Here is an 18424-nt window from a genome sequence, read left to right as displayed (position 1 = left end):
AGGAACTATTGTATAACTTAATTCTAATTTTAAAAATAATGTCACGATAATGTCAGTTCAGGTGAAATAAATTAATTTAGTCAGAACAGTGAAGGTTATAGTCAATTAAAGACATTGAGAAGCCAGTATAGCTAATTGATTGATCTTTTCATTTTCAGTATTGTAGTTGAACAATCATGATGAACATTCACACAAATCTTACAATAGCAGGGATGAATACCAGCTTCCATGATAATCTATACCTGGCATAGACAGGTGCCACGAGTAAGATGATCAGCCAATGAACTCCACACACTGCCTCTAAGTGTATCAAAATGATGTTCCAGCCAGCAGCTGGTATCTTAGACTTCATAGTCAAACAGTAACCCAGGGCATCTTCTGGAATAGTTTCAAAATAGTTTTACTTTTAAATATACAGTACATTTTTTGTGTAAGTTTCCAAGAATTAGGCAAGGTAAACGGGCTATACTATAGGCCTACCTAACTTCAGCATCAGAACATCCTCAAAATGCAAATAGGTCCTCACTATAGGCTATGCCCCCCCCCCCCCCCTAAACTTGGACACAAGCCATAACAATGCAATACCCAATTGCATAAGTCTGAACACTTTACTCTAGTGTTCTGCCGATTATAGTGTTATGAAGGTCCTATTTGTTTATTTGCCAAATTCCAGGATTTAAGGCTCAAGCATTTGCTGCATAAACTGCTCGTTCGACCCCAGAGTACCATTTAATTACTTTCGCCATTTACAGTAGGACCAATGCACCTCACTCTAAGATTGCGGACGAGGCATTCTACCTTTCCCCAAGGTAGCTCTGTCGAGATGCTGTACACATCATCCAGCCCTGAAAGTTGGAAATCATCAGGGCATCCTCCTGAGTGCGGTTTCTTATCTTGTTCATCATGCTCACATGACTACTATACCCAGGGTGCTTTGGGCGTAGGGATGCGTACGCCGTCCGGGTAAGTTTACACTGAGCGTGAAAATCCTCTGAACTTTTTAAACCCAATACTAAACTGTGATATGGATACGGAATCAGCCAAAGCAACATGTTACATATTTGCATCTTTGTGGTATAGTTGTGCGTTTTTGTTAGTCACGTCTAGCTAATTAGATCTTCCATTAAGTTCCGCGTTTTCTGAAAGTTCAGTTCAGTTCTGAGTCATAGGGCTAGTGCAATTCCTGACTGAAATGCCTTTTCGCTTAGTAGGCTTCTTCGTTGTATATCTGAATAGCTCTCGTTTTAAGCCTAGTCGCCGCTGTCTGTCTGTTTCTGTGTTGTAGGAAAGATGATAGCCATGTAACCCTGTGTCTCGAAAGCTGATCGTGCCTCAGTTCTGGTAAGATACGAGCTAGCGTTAGTTTGCATACATGTCAGCGTTACTGGTTTCACCGGCTGAGGTGCATTGTGTTTTGGTGTATCTGAATGATCTGATGATATGCATCTGAGTGAGATATAAGATGTGACATAATTAGAATCGAATATTGCATCGATAGGCGAACGCGGTTACCTACCCCTGTGGAGAACGGTGCATGCGTCAAAGAGCCTTGTCTAGACAAATGTAAAGGTATGTCAATTTTGCGAAGTAGGCTGCGCCCTTGAAATATACTTTATGTAGGCCTGTAATCTGTTTTACTTTCGCCTTTGCCTGTCTAGTTTTTCGTGTCGCTACTTTTACTATATCATTTTTATTTTAGTAAATAATAGCCTAGCCTACACATGGAGTAATCTGCTCGGTTTTTGTGTTCCTTTATCTCATAACAAGAATAGATTATTTTAATCTACATGACAGTCAGATAAACTACCAGCACTAGTTACAAGCTTTAATATTTTATCCAAATCTAGACTACCCTGAAGTGATCTGCACTAAAATGAGCAATTAAAAAGGGATTCAAATAAAAAAGAACTTGTTGCTTGCCAGACAAACATACTTCAAACCAGGTCTCATGGCATGACCAACAGTCTCATCAGTTTAAGATGAACAATGAGGTCGGTAATCCACCTATGTGGGACTTTGCCTTTTACAGATACATTGTTAATTGTTCTATGGGCTACAACTGGGCTTTAATGACTGACCTTTATACTTTGGTCTCAGTGAGGAGATACAAAATGTTTTGTTTGTTTTGTTTGTCTACATCATCGAAATAAGCAGTTTGGAAAGCAGGAGGTCAGAAGTTCTCTTGTGATCATATGATGTCCTATCAGCTGTAGAGCCAGAGGGCACTCTCTCTCTTATCTCCCACTTCCGTTCCTCTTGCTCTCTCTAACTCTCTCTCTCTCTCTCTCTAGCCAGGCTGCCATGGAAAACCAGGCTGTGTTTTCTGCTCTGGAGGCAGCGTGCGACGACGCCAAAGCTGCCCTTTCAAGGCCCTCCAGTTTCAACGACACAGATGTGGCCTCCCGCCTGCTGGAGTCCGTGCGTCTCATCCAGTGTCACGGTCGCGCCCTGGAGCCTGTGGTCAAGCACTTCACCACAGTATTCCACCACTTCGACCTGGACCCCCAGACTCCAGCGAATGGGTACCGGACATTGGTCAAGGTACTTTGATTGTCTGTTTCTGAAGTAATTCTCTAGGTTAGATGCTTGCTTGGGTTTGCTTGTGTATCACATGTTTAGCGTTACAAGACAAAAGTTCAAAGTATATCCTCTGAATCTATGGTACCGAAATAATAATGTGAAGTGTTTTGACCCTCTCTTGTTTCATTTTTTTCAAATATTTCTCATATATTTGCTTTGCTCAATAGATTTAGGTTTCTACTGCTGCTGTATCTGTTATGAAATGTAAATGTGGAACCAGTGGTGTGCAGTGTGTTTTTGTTGCTGGCAAGCAGATCTGATGAGTAGAGCTAATGATAACCACGACCCCATTCTTAGGAATTCTTACAGCGTTCTAATACAGAAGAAGTGTTTCTTTGACACATGAAAATCAAGCAGTGGCACATGAAAGAGTGTTGTTGACTTAAAATAATGTGAAATAAGAAAGTGTAATAGTACGCTGATGCTTTGATATTGTATACAATTCAGATTAGAATAGGTAAGGGGGTAAGTGTTGTCAGAATAGACTATCAAAGTGTTGTGACCGGCTATTAATCAGAGTTACACTGTGTTCAAGGGTATATGTATCCTAGACCAAAAGCTTTGTGTATAGGTTGATGCAGAATAAAATGAAGAAACAAATTTTGTGCAGTGGTCAGAGAAAAGGTTATCTCATCAGTAATGTGTTTACAAGAAGAAAATTATATTTAGCAACTCATTAGGAAAAACACCTACACCATTCTTAGCATAGGTGAGAACCGTAGGTCAACCGGTTCTGTTCTGAATTCTTTGAACCTTGGTGCTATCTGGTGAACCAGCCTGCATTGCCACCAGTTTTGAACAGAATGCATCAACAGACAGTGTTGGGAGGGTTACTTTCAAAACGTATTCCGTTACAGAATACAGAATACATGCCCAAAAATGTAATTTGTAACGTATTCCGTTACTACTCAATCTGAGTAACTATTCTGAATACTTAGATTACTTCCGCATTGAATTGCATTTTATAAGTGTAGGAATGCGGCCACCAAATCCTGCTTAGGCCTACTAAACAGGCATATTCTGGTGTGTTCTTCTGTTCCAAATGGCTGAAGTGTTAGGCCCACATAGGAGAATGTAAAGTCAACTAAGCTACACAACTTTAAAATAGCAAGGTGACCACTAAAACTACAGCAGGCGACTAGGCTAATTAAAACAAACTAAATAAATAGGCTACTTTAAGGGCGTAGCCAGAAATTATAATTAAGGTGTGCCTGTGAGATTTTTCGGTGGCATCAACCCAGTACAAGTGAGGGGCGCATATGACAGGTGGAACGCAAATGACCTGTAAATGTAAACACTATGGGCTACTGTATATCAGTGCTCTCAAAATGAACGTGATCGCGTAATGACAATCAAAAACTGCACGTTAAAATATGCTACTCACAAGAATAATTATTCAGAGGCTGCATTTTAAAAACGTAAATGTAGATCTAATTAGAAAAACAATTATCCATAAAGCTATTTCAAGTTAGAATAAAAAACTTAGAATGCAGTGCCTATTTTAGAGATTGGTTTTATTGTAGGTCTAAATCAACACGTGAACTAGGCTTTGTTTATTGATTAGCAAACTGTGTAACCGATTGGCCGAAGTAGCCTGAGCTATTAATACTTGGGAAAATATCCTTTGAACAGACATCAGGAACCATGATCATTGAGGAACAGGAGTTACCTCCACTTACTTTACTCCTAATTTGCTGTGCAAATGGCGTGTCCATAATGCACGCTGGCTGCGTTTTGAGGCTAGTGCAAAACGGCGGGGCTTGGATTTAAACATAGAAACAATTTCATCATAGATTGCTTTCAGGAGCTTCCGGGAAATGGAGTGGCCTTAATTTATTTAGAGAGTGAATAAAGTTATGAAACAGAGAAGTATCGTCATGTAATCCATTGATTTTAGCAATGTAACTGTATTCTAAATACCAACTATTTAACTCGTAACTGTATCGGAATACAGTTACTCATAATTTGTATTCTGAATACGTAACGCCGGTACATGTACAGTATTCCGTTACTCCCCAACACTGTCAACAGAGGGTGAAGTGTGCATAACTAACCTTGTCAAATGACACACCCACAAATTAGTGCCAGCTCCAAACCAACTTTTCAGGTTCCGAATCGATTTATCTTTGGTCGAAATGCTCCAAACAGTTCAACATCTGGAGTGTGAACCAGAAGGGAGCCCGTTCTCTGTAGGTGGAAAATCTCTAACCACTGAGTCTTCATTCATATTATAATAGCACAGAGAGACCTGGCAACATTAAAGCGTTGTGGGCTGAAAAATGTCACAAGATGAGATGAGAGAGCCGCGTGATCGCGTGGCTCAGCCCTGCACGCACCCAGACTCGAACCCGCAAACAGCAACATTCATGTGGATAGGATCTTTAGTGTATTATACTGTTCTTCTTAGTCATGTGGATTTGTTTTTTTTATCATCCTGTTTATGTTGTTGTGTGTGGTTCCATAAGCTACTGGGACCTTGAATTTCCCCTTGGGAATGAATTAAGTATTTATCTATCTATCTATCTATCTATCTAGCTAGCACCTCGGATCAGGAGTCGAGCATGCTAGCATTCGAGCTATAAACCCAGGCTGCTAGCTCTCCTGCCAACACTACTCTTAGGCATCAGGGGGGAGGTTTACCACTGTACATAATACACAGCTACAAACCAGCTGGCTACCGTTACACTTATGCAGGTAATTTACCCCCCCCCCCCTCCCCTTTCAGGTGGTGCGCTCCTGCCTCCTCTACATCATCCAGAAGACGCGCTACGTCGCTGCCAACTGTGCCGGCGCCTTCTTCCGGGCGGAGCACAACGCGGGCGAGCTGGAGGCGTACAGCGCAGCACTGCGGCAGTTGCGGGCGCTGCTCTACCTGGGCCAGCGGCTACTGGGAGAGAACGGCATCGAGCAGCTCTACTCCACACAGGACCACGGCCTCAGCCACAGCTTCGTGCAGGAGTACATGTCCCTGCACAAGGCCTGCTTCTACGGACGCTGTCTGGGCTTCCAGGTGTGTGTGTGTGTCTGTGTGTGTGTGTGTCTGTGTGTCTGTGTGTGTGTGTGTGAGGATGTATAATTGTTATTTGTGACAAGATTTTCTTTATTTTTTTCAATATTTTTTATCAGGGTCAGATATAATGTTTTGTACTTTTAGAAGTTTTGCATAAGTGGGAAACCCTGGGTACAGAAAGTGAAAATCCTAATATCTATTGTTCTATCTGAAACGAGATGGTGTGTGTGTGTGTGTGTTAAACTCTTGTTTTACTCTCTGCTTTAGTTTTCCCCAGCCTTGAGGCCATTCTTTCAGACTGTGGTCATCAGTATGGTGTCCTTTGGAGAAAACTGGAAGAAGCCGCAAACTGGTATAGGTCAGTGCCATCACTGCTCGCTACAAAAAGTACTTATGAAGCTAACACAGCTACTTCAGTTGATTTTTAAAGCTACATTCCATGTAATAGCCTGCAGCTTAGTCTAATATGTCAATTAATATGTGAGTTTTTTTTATGTAGAGGTTTGTCAACAGAAGGTGACATTGACAATTTTGTTATGCGTTTGGTGTCTTTTTAGGAGTATATTTATATAATATGAAAATGCTGAAATCTTTGAGCCCTTTGCATTACATAACATAATTTTCATTTAACAGTCACTTTTATGATCCCTTAAATGAGGAATAACATTCAAGCTACAATGCATAGGAGACCTTAGGTAACAATAAATATTATATGTATTGGTCGTTTCCACTCCGTGATGTCTGTTGTCCTCATGGTCCTCATTATTGAGTTGATTGTGTTGCAAGTGAAGGCACTGTAAATCTAACACAGCAGTGAAACACTGCCGAACAGTTAGGAAATGTAATGCTTTCTTGTGGGAAGAGAGTTCCTGAGTTAAATGAACTTCCTGTTATTGTTGTTAGGGAGGGCTGCCTTGTCCATACTCACGTCAGGGAAGTACGTGGTTGACCCGGAGCTCCGAGGGGCCGAGTTTGAACGCATTACCCAGAATCTGGACATGCACTTCTGGAAGTCCTTCTGGAACCTCACGGAATCAGAGTTACTCTCAGTGAGTGTGTGTGTGTGTGTGTCTGTGTGTCTGTGTGTCTGTGTGTGTCTGTGTGTGTCTGTGTGTGTCTGTGTGAATGCAAGAGTGTTTATTTAATTTCTTGTCATTCTGAAAAAAATGTGCAGATGTGAAGTAAACAACAGAGGGATTAATATGTTGGTGGACTGGTTTTGTTGACCAGCTAGAAACACTGATGCTGTTTTGGGTCACAAAATATTGGGCAATATTTTAAAGCCCTTCTCAAGATTGGACATACTGAACTGTACAGGAAACAGTTGAAATTATCCTGTACTTTCTGTTTGTGGTAATTGTGACTGATGTGCAATGTACATCCATTAAATCTTTTTTACGAGGGCAGAAAATACAGCTTTATATTAAATATAGATCACATTTATAGGTGCAAAAAGCATAATTCATCTTGGATTCATTTGGATTGTTTACATTACAATCCAAAAATACCCACACTACATAAGGCCTACTGTATAGATTAAACATTCCGTTGAAGAGCAAAGAGATCACACTGAGATTAAAGCTACCTCTGTTCCTAAATTTGATGTAAGGCTTTTTGGGATAGGGAAACATCACCTAAAAATGACAAAGACCATTGTCTACTTAGCTCTGTGCCTTCAGTGGCCCATAAATGGTTTTCTTGTCAGAAGAGAACAGTGAGTTATTCAGCGAAATGTCACTGATCACAGCAGCCACTATTCCCCTGTATTCTATTGGAAAAGATCTCTGCCCCACAATGAAATACACTCTGATCTTAGGAAACTAGGAAACTAATCTCATATGGGCCTCCACTAAAAGAAAACGTTGTTGAAAAAGTTGTTGTTTTTTTGCAGCTCTCTAATTTTGCTTCTTTTTTTAGTTCCAGTCTCCCCAGAGTAACTCAGGGTTAGGTGCCTGGTACAAGGGCACATCAGCGGCAGTCAGGAATCAAACCCTCTACTTTTCAAGCTAATGCATGCTAGCCCAGCTCCTTAGCCACTACGCTACCACCAAGTAGAAGAACATTGAGTCCGCACACCAGAATCTGCTGATTTAAGCAGATTCTGGTGTGCGGACTCAACGTTCTTCTACTTGCTTGTGCCTTCCTGTCCAGCACCCAGTGCTCAACTATTTGGATGTGCGTGCTGCCCATTGACATTCGTTTTTTCCTTTTTCCCTCCCCAGGGTTTGTCCAGTATAGTAGCGCAAACGGTCCAGGTGAACCTGACTCTGACTATACCTCCGGTCACCCTGCGGATGCCGCTGGCCTCTGACTCGCGCCTCTGCGTGGCCGTCCACCCGCCCGTCGCCCACTGGGGCCCAGGACACGTCAAGATGAGGCTCATCTCACACACACTCCGAGAAGGACAGGTGAGGAAGGTGCAATGGTGATGGTGCTGGTGTTGCTTCTGGTAGTAGAAATACTAAGTAGTGGGAACTACAGTAGTAGTAGTAGTAGTTGGAGTAGGAGTAGGAGTAGTAGTTACTGTAGCAGTAGTAGTAGTAGTGGTGGTAGTTACTGTAGCAGCAGCTGTAGTAGGATTAGTAGTAGTAGTAGCAGTAGTAGTACTAGTAGTAGGAGTAGCAGTTACTGTAGTAGTAGTAGTGGTGGTAGTTACTGTAGCAGCAGCTGCAGTAGGATTAGTAGTAGTAGTAGGAGTAGCAGCAGCAGCAGCTGTAGTAGTAGTTGGTTGGTGGTGTTGTGGTAGTAGGTGTAATAATACATGTAGCTATAGTTGCTAATTCAATAGTTACAGAATGAGTAGGTCATCCAGCAGAAATAGCACCAGTAAAAGTGTATGTAGGCATAGCAGCCTCTGCACTGCAGTTGTAACAGTTCAGAGTAACCAGATGAAGTGGCACTGTGAATGAGTAGTATTATTATATGTAATGGCTGCACAACTCATATCGTTGAAGTCTTCATTACCCTTCATGTTGTGTGTATCTGTCCGTATCTCTGTTTTTAGGACAGTGAAGAGCTGTTGGTGTACTCCCGACCAGAGGGCTCCACCAGCTCCGTGTCATTCCCTTCGGCATTCCGACCTCAGCGAGGCCCCCTCTCTCCCTGGCTCCTCGTGCACTTCCATGGTGGTGGATTTGTTGCCCAGACCTCCAAATCTCATGAGGTGCATTTTTCACCCCCTCTGTATGATTAGCCAACAGTGACCAATAAGCTGTGTCCAGAAAAACAGGGGGCCTCAGTTGAACATTAGGCCTTAGGAGTCAACTGGCACAATAATACAATACTGTCACTGTGTACTGCACACTACACTATGATACGTGATAATTGCTGTGGGACAGAACAGGACAGTACTACCTTTCAAAAATATTTATTTAATATGCCAACTGTCATAATATATAATGATGCTGACATTGGTTAGTGGCAGTTGGCTTGCTGCAGGGATATCTGTATAGAATGTCTGCACTTTTAATAAAAAGATGTTCGTTCATTTAAGTATCAACTAATAATTTATTGATGCATTTTCATTTTCACCCTCCCTCTCTTCCCACCCCTTCTCCTCTCCTTCTCCTCTTTCTCTCCCTCCCTTTCTTCCACCCCTTCACCCCCCCCCCCGTGGTGCAGAGCTACCTGAAGAGCTGGTCCAGGGACCTGGGTGTGCCCATCCTGTCGGTGGACTACTCCCTGGCCCCCGAGGCCCCCTTCCCCCGGGCGCTGGAGGAGTGCTTCTACGCCTACTGCTGGGCCCTGCAGAACTGCCACCTGCTGGGTAAGTGCCCTTACTGCAGCTCACCTGCACAGCCTAACACCTAAACCACTCACCTGACACATGGTTTTGGGAAACATGCCCCTGAGTAATTAGTGGACAACTGTTCAACTCTCACTTTCATTAAGCTACTTGAAGGGGTACAGTTGTGCTGTAGTGTTTTTTTAATGCATTATCAGCTGTGCAGGTTGATGGATGATGTGGTCATTTCAATGTACAGTAATGTTAGCATCAGTACTAAAGGCTCGTCTGTGGGGGTTCCCGCAGGCTCTACGGCGGAGCGCGTGTGTCTGGCTGGGGACAGCGCTGGCGGTAACTTGTGCATCACGGTGTCCATGCGGGCGATATCCAACGGCGTGCGGGTGCCCGACGGCATCATGGCCGCCTACCCCGCCACCCTGCTGACGGCGGACGCGTCGCCCTCCCGCCTGCTCACGCTCATAGACCCCATGCTGCCTCTGGGCGTGCTCTGCAAGTGCATCAACGCTTACGCCGGTGAGTTCCACTTGAATTGGTCAACTGTAATGTCCGCTATGCCAAGGGACTGTTTCTGGGGGTTGCTGACATTTGGTATTTTTGAGAGGTTCTTGGGGTTGAGGTATTGTAGTGGTGGTGGTAGTGTAGTGGTTAAGAAGCTGGGTTAGCGTGCAGTAGCCTGAAAGTTGTTGGTTCAATTCCCGGCTTCCACCGTTGTGCCCTTGAGGAAGGCACTTAACCCCAAGTTATTCCTTTGTAATATAGCTGACATATGTAAGTCACTTTGGTCAAAAAGTGTCTGCTAAATGTAATCTATCTATAAAGCAAGAAGCGTCTGTGTGTCTGTCCTAATGTCTGTGGCACGCATATCTCGCTGACCGTTTGTCAGACTGATTTCAAACTTGTCAGGTGTCTTGCTACGGGCATGAGTAAGTGCGTTGTTGGCGTTGTTTGAATAAGAAATGCAAAAGATATCGTTAAATATATCGGTAAAAGAAGCACACATTGGCTTTCGCCGCTAGCCACTCCTCCCACACAGCACTGTGCTGTAAGCTACCAGTGAGGATAGACTTTGGCAGAACTGGATCGGTGTAGGTTACACGGGTAAAAAGTTAAGTGAGTGCAAGATGTGTTAACATGTCTGACCTCAACAATAAAGACCCCCTGTATGCCGTTTGCTTGCATAAAATGACTCCACGGATTTTGCAACAACACGCCAACACACACAGGTATGCAGTTGCTCTTCAAAATGACGTAAAAAATGATGTGCAATAAATGGACACTTCGAATAGCCCAGGCTACTTTGGACTGTCTTTAAACTTTGAATAAGCAAACAACAATTCCAACTGCAAGGTCCTAAATTAAAACGAGCGATAATGCTCCCGAATTAAAGAACGTCTCAGAATGCCACACATGCAAAGCATAACCAGCGACAAGCAACGAGTGGCAGACAGAGTGTGATGTCACTTATAGGCCACCAGACTGTTTTTTAGTCACACCGTTGCAAATTGCATATGATGATGCATCATTCCACAAAATGGTTTGTTTTCTCTATCATCAAGTCATTCAATAGGCTAAGCATATAGCCTAAAAAACAGCTGTTAGGATTATGTCATTTTGATTTGTAAAAAATGTCACATGCAGCCATGCTTAAATTCTGCTCATTTCACATTTATTATATTATTATATTATCTGTATTCATTATTGAATGCTTACCTGGAATTATGTTTTTCCCTATCATCCTATTTTTTAAAGCAGGCCTACCTGCAGGCATGCAATTGGGCTACAGGAATAGCATGTTTGAACGGGCACTGCACTAGTGTAATGTAATGTAATGTATTGTTAAAGGAACACGCCAACTTTTTGGGAAATTAGCTTATTTGCCATCTACCCTTAGCCTGGAGATTCCAGACCCTGGTAATCTAGAAAGATTAGGGGTCTGGCCACAAATAATGTAGTGGCCCAACTCAAGGGGCGGCACCAAGCGTGCATTTGAAAATATCACTGCACGCAATTGGATAACACAATACGACCAATGTTTACTGACTGATTCCGGACTTCGACGCAATTGGAAACCACTACGACTGTCATCTGTTTAGCTCGCCTCTGGCCCGCCTATGTCAGATACACCGATGTGATTGGCTCCCCGCGATACAAGTGGCAAAAGTAACGTGGATCATTACCCATTGCCAGAGTGTCTCGCAGGGACAATTCAAATTGTGCTCTTGCGTGAACTCTGGAGTTTCCAGGGTAATCTACCCTAGAGCTACATAAGAGAATACATATCCTTCTCTTCTCCGACATTACAGTAGAGGAGGCGGACTATGATGGCAGAGGAGCTTACAATCAAGTCCTGAAGTGTTTTTGCATCACCCACACATAGAACTGCTAAATCTATATTCATTTAACATTTATAGCCATGTCAATAATCATTCACATGCTGGATAGCAAACAGCCATTCCACAAGATGAAGCATGGGTAGTAGTTAAATGCATTGTGTTGTGTTCTGCAAAAGTTGCACAATGTAATGGAAAATGATTTGCTCAACCTTGGAACAAGAGTGTCAGCATACTACCACTGCAACATATGCTTACACCTTTTTTTTTGGTTGAATTACACCACGGAACACTTGAATTGTGCGCCTGGTGTCAGCCTGTCACCTCTGGAGATATTTCCTTCTTCCCCAATCTCAGGGTTTTTTGTTCTGTATCATTATTCTCCTCTCATCCTCTCCCGTCCTCCTCTATGCTGCCTCTCAGGTGTGGAGGGCCAGACCATTCAGCCCTCTGAGGACCTGGGCGCTCTAGGAGCACTGGGCCGCAACACCGCTCTGCTGCTGACCGACCTCACCCAGGGGGCGTCCAGCTGGTTCCAGTCCCTCCTGGACCCCGTGTCCCTTTCCGTGTCCTCCACGGCGCAGCAGGGTGGTCAAAAGGCAGAGGAGCAGGGCGGCTACGACGGCGACGACGGCGGCGACGGGCTGGGGGATTACCCAGAGGGCTTTTCGCCCCTGCGCTCCACACAGCTGTCGGAGGTGCGCACGCCGAGCGCGCCCATCCTGAAGAACCCATATGTGTCGCCGCTCCTTGCGCCCAGCAATCTGCTCAAGGGACTGCCACCTCTTCACATAGTGGTGAGTGAAATGGAGGAGGGGGGGGGGGATGATAGGAGGATGTAAATAAAGGAGAGCAAAAGAAAGAGGGAGAACAGCTAGATGGAATGGAGGAGGCAGAGAGAAAAGTTGGAAAACAATAATAAGGAAAAGCGCTAGATGGAATATAGAGTTAGATGGAAAATGCTGCCTTTTAAGATGTCTAACAGGGGAGCGAGGCATGTCCAAATCATATATTTCTGTGAAATGCTGCCTTCTGAGATACCTTCGTAGGCAGCGTAGATGTATCCTTCATGCTGCCTTCAACGGCCATCATTCTATTTAATTGTGAGCAGCTATTGCTGAAGCCGAACGTTACGTTATTTTGCCTTCTGGTATCCTGAAAACGGTGTTCTGTATTGCTATCTTGCTAGGCTGTCCGAAGCAAAGTTCGTAGCTGGTACCTTGATGCCTGCTACGGCAAGGCAGCGAGACAGCAGACAGCTGCCTTCCGTTACAGACATACCCACAATGTAGTTATTGGGCTGACGCGTGGGCTGCCACAAAGGAGGCCAAAGTGGGAGATTAAGGGGGAAAGGGAGGGTATAAGAGGATATGAATGCTTAATTCCTAACCAGGGCAGCAACACAGATTGTTCTCGTTCTCACTCTCGCTGCCTCAGGGTGTTTGGGTTGAGCAGATTGACGCATTGCTGCGTCAGCATTTTTCACAAATGCGTGACCTCTTGACCCTGTGTTCCTCTCTCCACAGGCGTCTGCTCTGGATGCTATGCTGGACGATTCTGTGATGTTTGCCAAGCGCCTCCGAAGCATCGGCCAACCAGTGACCTTAACCGTCGTGGAGGACCTCCCCCACGGCTTCCTCAGCCTATCACAGCTCTCCAAGGAGACTCAGGAGGCCTCGGAGATTTGCACGCAGCGAATAAGAGATGTCTTTGAGCAAGGCCCGGTCACTGTGAACCACAGGCGGCCAAATGCACACCTCAACAATCACAACGCAGCAGTGACGGACCCCTTCGGGTTGGCAAGAAGAGATGCGGACCGAGAGGGGGAAAGTGACCTGAGTGATTAAGTGATTAAATTGGAGGACCAGCTTGTTCGGCAGAGTGAGGCTATATTTTGGAATATATACGCCAGTGTGTTAAAAGGGACCCCCATGCATTATATGCTGATGTAGCGAGTAGAGAATATAATATAAGAATGTAAATCATTTAAAAAGACATGGAAAACAGGAAGTATGTTAGACTTTCTTGCCTTTGCACATGACCTTCTATATTGATTATCCTTTTTAAGAAATGTATTGGAACTAAATGTTGGGCTTTTAGCCTTTTCTGAAATGGCCAGCTTAAAAGGCACAGACAGCCATAGCTGTCGATGCCCTTTGGAGACAAACACCTCTTTGCCTTAAGCTATCAGCAATACACTAAAAGTCCTCATGAAAGACTCGACAGTTTACTGTACTCTTATCTTATCATGTACTGACATTTCTGTGGGTTTCTGCACTAGTCTTAAAATGTAAAAATTTTAAATGTTTAAATGTAATAATGTTTAAAGTTTAAGTAACTTATTATGTTGTGATTTATTATTGTAATGTAAAAGGAGTACAATTAAATATTTTTGTTAATTGAGTTGATGATTAACTCGTAGAGTTATGCAAATGAAATATGCTCTAGTCTAAACGACCTTAACAGATGTCCATTCTGAGCGCTCCCACCCAAACATTTGCAGCTTGTCCCTTTCAAGAGTTCAGCATCTTATCTTTATTAGCATCATAGTTGGCCCCACAAAACTTACTTTTTAACATTCCATATGTTATCTTAATGCAGAGGAAGTAGATTGGGAACCAAATAGAACGTTCAAGCATTGTTTTTGTTTTTATTGTTGAAAGGGTCCATAACCCCTTCTTTCTGAGTTTATCATGTCTGAGAACAGTACAGCGTGCACCTTCTGTGTTTCCCAAATCACCCTGAAAGTACACAAACCCCCAGGTGTAGCTCTTCTGGACACTGTGCTGTGTGGCCAGCCAACTAAGGCCCCAGGGAGCCTGCTGAGTTTCACCCTGAGTCAGCTGCTGTGAGAGCGAAGAGCGGAACAAAGAGCTGAGGAGGAGTGAAATATATGCCCTGCCTAGGAGTGCAAATTAACATTTGAAAATGAGTACATCTACCAGCCACATGTCAAATTTGATGTCAAATTCACCAGACACTCAATATTAAATTATTACTCTGTGTCTGATATCTGACGGTCACCTTCCACTTACCACTTTAATATTTTACCAGCATTTGGCTGGTGCTAATTTCCATCCCTGGCCCTGCACCTCTGCCCTACACCCCCTCCCTCCCTCCCCTCCCCATCTTGCAGCATCAACAAGCATCTACCGACCTACAGATGCACTTACAATCATTATAGGGGAAATTAAATCACGTCTGTTGAATTAAAGTGGTGAGCATCCCAATCCAATTTCACAAAGGCCTCTAGGGCAATCGCAGTGTCCATTTGTCCTTCTGAATCAGTTTAGGCTCCATCCCGATATTCATTACCTAACAATAGAGTGACAAACTACAATGGCAACATCCTTACCAGAGAATGCCCCATAGGATGTGACTGCCCCATAGGATGTGACTGCATGCTCTGCAGATTTTGGTTTTGACTGGTACTTTTGTTATCAGGAACATGCCCTCCGATGTGGGAATTGTGGTGTTACTGGGCATATGTGGAATTTTATCATTCTTTGGATTATTGATTAACTGCCATTCTGTGTTTAATCTGACATTTTTGGCACCACCTCCACTGTTAGTACTCAGAGGTGGGACTGCTGACTTGGTCAATGTCATAGGGGCGTGGTAGAGAGAGGAAATTATGGAGGCATCTTAAATGCAAGGGGTGAGACCACCACACCACTCCACTGAGTCATCTGCAGATCACTACAACTATGCACCTGTACATTCTCGTGCTCATCCTAGGGGCCTCTGGTGAGTATGTGAGGTTTACCTCTACGGAGTGGGGACTGTACAGTGTAGGAGCTACTCCCTATCACTACTTCATCAGGTCATTCCTATTTTGAATAGTGGAGAGATTTAACATAAACCCAGGAATGGGTCAACAATGAGTCATCTCTGTATGTGGCTGAGGGGTATTTGACCAGGCAACTGTTAATACTACATTTGGGAAACAATGGAAATATTATGCAGATGACATGATACTTTTTATTGTTTTCCTCTTTATTCATTTTCAAATTGCAAAGTCTGTTGTGGACCTTGTTTGCACACCTCAGAGCATAACTTTCACAGAAGTCTAGCAGTCTCAATCTTGACCCTTGATATGATGTATTTGTGTGTTTTTGTCAATGGCTCTGCACTTCATAAACCATCAGGCTCTTCAAAAACAGTTTACCTGCTCCTACTGTTTGGCTATTCTTCTCTCCTACTCTTCATCTCTCTTTTCCATCTGTTCTTCCTTGTACACTCTCTCTCTCTCTCTCTGTCATACTACTCAGTGGCTTTTGGGCTGGATGATGATAAGATCGTGGGAGGGTATGAGTGCAAGCCTCACACCAGGCCTTGGCAGGTGTCTCTCAAGAACAGCTGGCATTTCTGCGGAGGCACGCTGATCTCTGATCGTTGGGTGGTCTCCGCGGCCCACTGCTACAAAGAGTGAGTTCTACACTGTCACTGTTCTCAGATCAATTAGTGGGAGTGAAAGTATATGCAGCTGAGTTTGATTTCGTCTGTGTAGAATTTTTGCACAAGCGAAGAAATCCATGAAGGACTTGTGGTGTGCAGAATGTAACCAATCATTGTCGGGGCCTATCTTCTATTTCTGTGCTCTCTTTCTCTCTTTCCCCCTTTTTGACATTTTTTGGTTACACATTTCAACCCTTTTTGTTCTTAATCTTCTGTTACTAATGCACTTTACATTTTAATCTCTTAATTCACTGTGGTTATAAACAGCGAATAAACTTAACTTGCCTTACCTCCGTCCTCCAGTGCTAGTGAGATCATTCTGGTGCTGGGTGACCATGAGATCCGCTACAACGAGGGGTCTGAGCAGGAAATCTCCGCCGAGCTGGTCATCAGGCATCCTGACTATGACCGCTACAACATCAACAACGACATCATGCTGGTCAAGCTGAAGGAGCCTGCCGTTCTGAACGAGTTTGTGCAGACCATGGCACTTCCCACATCCTGTGCTCCCGCTGGCACCCAGTGCCATGTCTCTGGCTGGGGGTCTACCAATAGCCCCTGTAAGTAGGAGTTAATTAAATTATATTTATTTTTATCCAAAGAGATCCACTTACAAAAATGAGGAATAACATTCAAGCTACAATATAGAGGATACCTTGAATTAATACTACATCAATCAATCAATACTGTTACTAGAGGATGAGAGTGCAGAAGTTAAAAGTACTAGTCAAAATGTAAGATGGAGAGAAAAGCATTATAGGCAGACAGAACCAGTGTAGGCAGACACAACCAGTTCTATATGATGTGTTCTAAGGCAGAATTCAATCCAGTTGACACCATTTCAACTTCAAGTTGACAGTTTAATGTGCATGTATGTAGCAACATACAGCTGTTGTTGATATTGTAAACAGGTACACCGCAGTGCTGCTAAAATGTAAACTTCTATATCTTCTATACGTCGATGACTTCTGGCTCTATAAAAAAACGTTATTACTCATACCAAAGGGTGACATCTCAATCCTAAGTGCTCTTCAGGAAGAAAATTAACTCTTCTCTCCTTTTTACAACACCACCCTGTGCTCCTGGGCTAGTTGGCTGCAGGTGGTGTCTGAACTGCCTGGATTTGCCCATTCTGTCCCTGGAGGACTGTGAGAGGTCGTACCCTGACAGGATCACCTCGTCCATGTTCTGCGCTGGTTTTCTGGAGGGAGGGAAGGACTCCTGCCAGGTGTGCATACAGTATATGTTTATAAACCACATGCAAATGCATCAATAGTACGTAGAGTTACCTAAACCACATACATTAGCCAGCTGAACACACTCTTTGACTTCTGAAACAAACTTCTGTGTTCTCTCCCTCTCTCTCTAACTCACTCTCTCTCTCTCTTACGCACACACACACACAGGGTGATTCTGGTGGTCCCTTGATCTGCAACAATGAGCTTCAAGGAGTAGTGTCCTGGGGTTGGGGCTGTGCTGAAGCAGATCGTCCTGGAGTCTATGCTAAGGTATCTCAACCACATTATTTCATGCTCTGTTTTGCAAACCACTTTTGTTTTATAAAATGCACCATGGTACATAGTCACCCAGTGTTTCAGAGCTCTTAAGACCAATCATCTCATTGTGTGTCAGGTTATTTCATAATTAAACACTATATCTTGCTTTTGCAAACAATGCATACATGTGTCAGTTAATGGTTTGATGTTTCTCTCATAGGTCTGCCAATTCACAGACTGGATTAAATCTACTATGGCTTCCCATTAAAGCATTGGACCGGTTGAAGGAAATGGCTACAGTACTCTGATGCTTTCTGCACCTGTTTTCGAAAGAACCACAAAGACCTTGTTTTGTGTGCAGATTATTGTTCCATACTTTACCAGTTCCAGTGTTGTGGTACAAAAATAAACAGATAAACATAATTTGCATTCAAACCTACTGACATTTTGGTCACTCATGTGTAGACCTACTGTCACACTGTATTCCATTTCCTACATAGTCGACATTCACTTCAGTTTGGAAGCAACTGAACCATAGACAGTAAACAGACTGAACTGGTAACTGAATAAACACAAAATGGCTTAAAAGATGGTCTACTACAGGGGTCGGCAATTACGTTTGGACCCGGGCCAATTTTTTTTCAGACAATGGCATCGCGGGCCATAGCTTTTGTAATGGGGGGGGGGGGGGGGGGGGGGGGGGTTATAGGCCTACTATTTAAATTATGAATTATTATATTATATTAAAATAAACATCATCTAACTTTTAAAATGCATTTAATTTAATTCCATTAAAAACGTTTAT

General features: G+C 43.5%; 2 protein-coding genes across 7 annotated transcripts; both read left to right on the top strand.

Moving 5' to 3' along the window:
• Nucleotides 1–935: 935 nt before the first annotated feature.
• lipea (lipase, hormone-sensitive a) lies at nucleotides 936–14068 on the top strand. Of its 6 annotated transcripts, none has more exons than XM_076301292.1 (12): nucleotides 951–963; nucleotides 1286–1341; nucleotides 2292–2541; nucleotides 5306–5590; nucleotides 5858–5948; nucleotides 6494–6639; nucleotides 7813–7998; nucleotides 8595–8753; nucleotides 9212–9356; nucleotides 9621–9848; nucleotides 12089–12462; nucleotides 13192–14068. In XM_076301292.1, exons 3-12 carry the CDS (start codon nucleotides 2302–2304, stop codon nucleotides 13510–13512), a joined length of 2175 nt encoding a protein of 724 aa, XP_076157407.1. In that variant the 5' UTR covers nucleotides 951–963; nucleotides 1286–1341; nucleotides 2292–2301; the 3' UTR covers nucleotides 13513–14068. The 6 variants fall into 6 exon arrangements, with proteins under 6 accessions (XP_076157405.1, XP_076157407.1, XP_076157410.1 ...); XM_076301295.1 differs by lacking the exon at nucleotides 951–963 and adding an exon at nucleotides 1499–1569 and having other exon boundaries at nucleotides 1004–1341; XM_076301293.1 differs by lacking the exon at nucleotides 951–963 and adding an exon at nucleotides 1057–1074.
• Nucleotides 14069–15372: 1304 nt separating this feature from the next.
• On the top strand, nucleotides 15373–18034 carry LOC143140414 (trypsin-2-like). The gene is made up of 6 exons (XM_076301289.1): nucleotides 15373–15412; nucleotides 15937–16093; nucleotides 16427–16683; nucleotides 17215–17351; nucleotides 17530–17631; nucleotides 17840–18034. Exons 1-6 carry the CDS (start codon nucleotides 15373–15375, stop codon nucleotides 17885–17887), a joined length of 741 nt encoding a protein of 246 aa, XP_076157404.1. The 3' UTR covers nucleotides 17888–18034.
• Nucleotides 18035–18424: the final 390 nt, after the last annotated feature.

The sequence above is a fragment of the Alosa pseudoharengus genome, unplaced genomic scaffold (genome assembly GCF_046254945.1).
Source record: "Alosa pseudoharengus isolate Yale_2024_CS ecotype anadromous, Long Island Sound unplaced genomic scaffold, YU_APseudo_1.1 YU_APseudo_1.1_scf_23, whole genome shotgun sequence".
Classification (NCBI taxonomy): domain Eukaryota; kingdom Metazoa; phylum Chordata; class Actinopteri; order Clupeiformes; family Clupeidae; genus Alosa; species Alosa pseudoharengus.
This window is presented reverse-complemented; position numbering and strand designations above follow the sequence as displayed.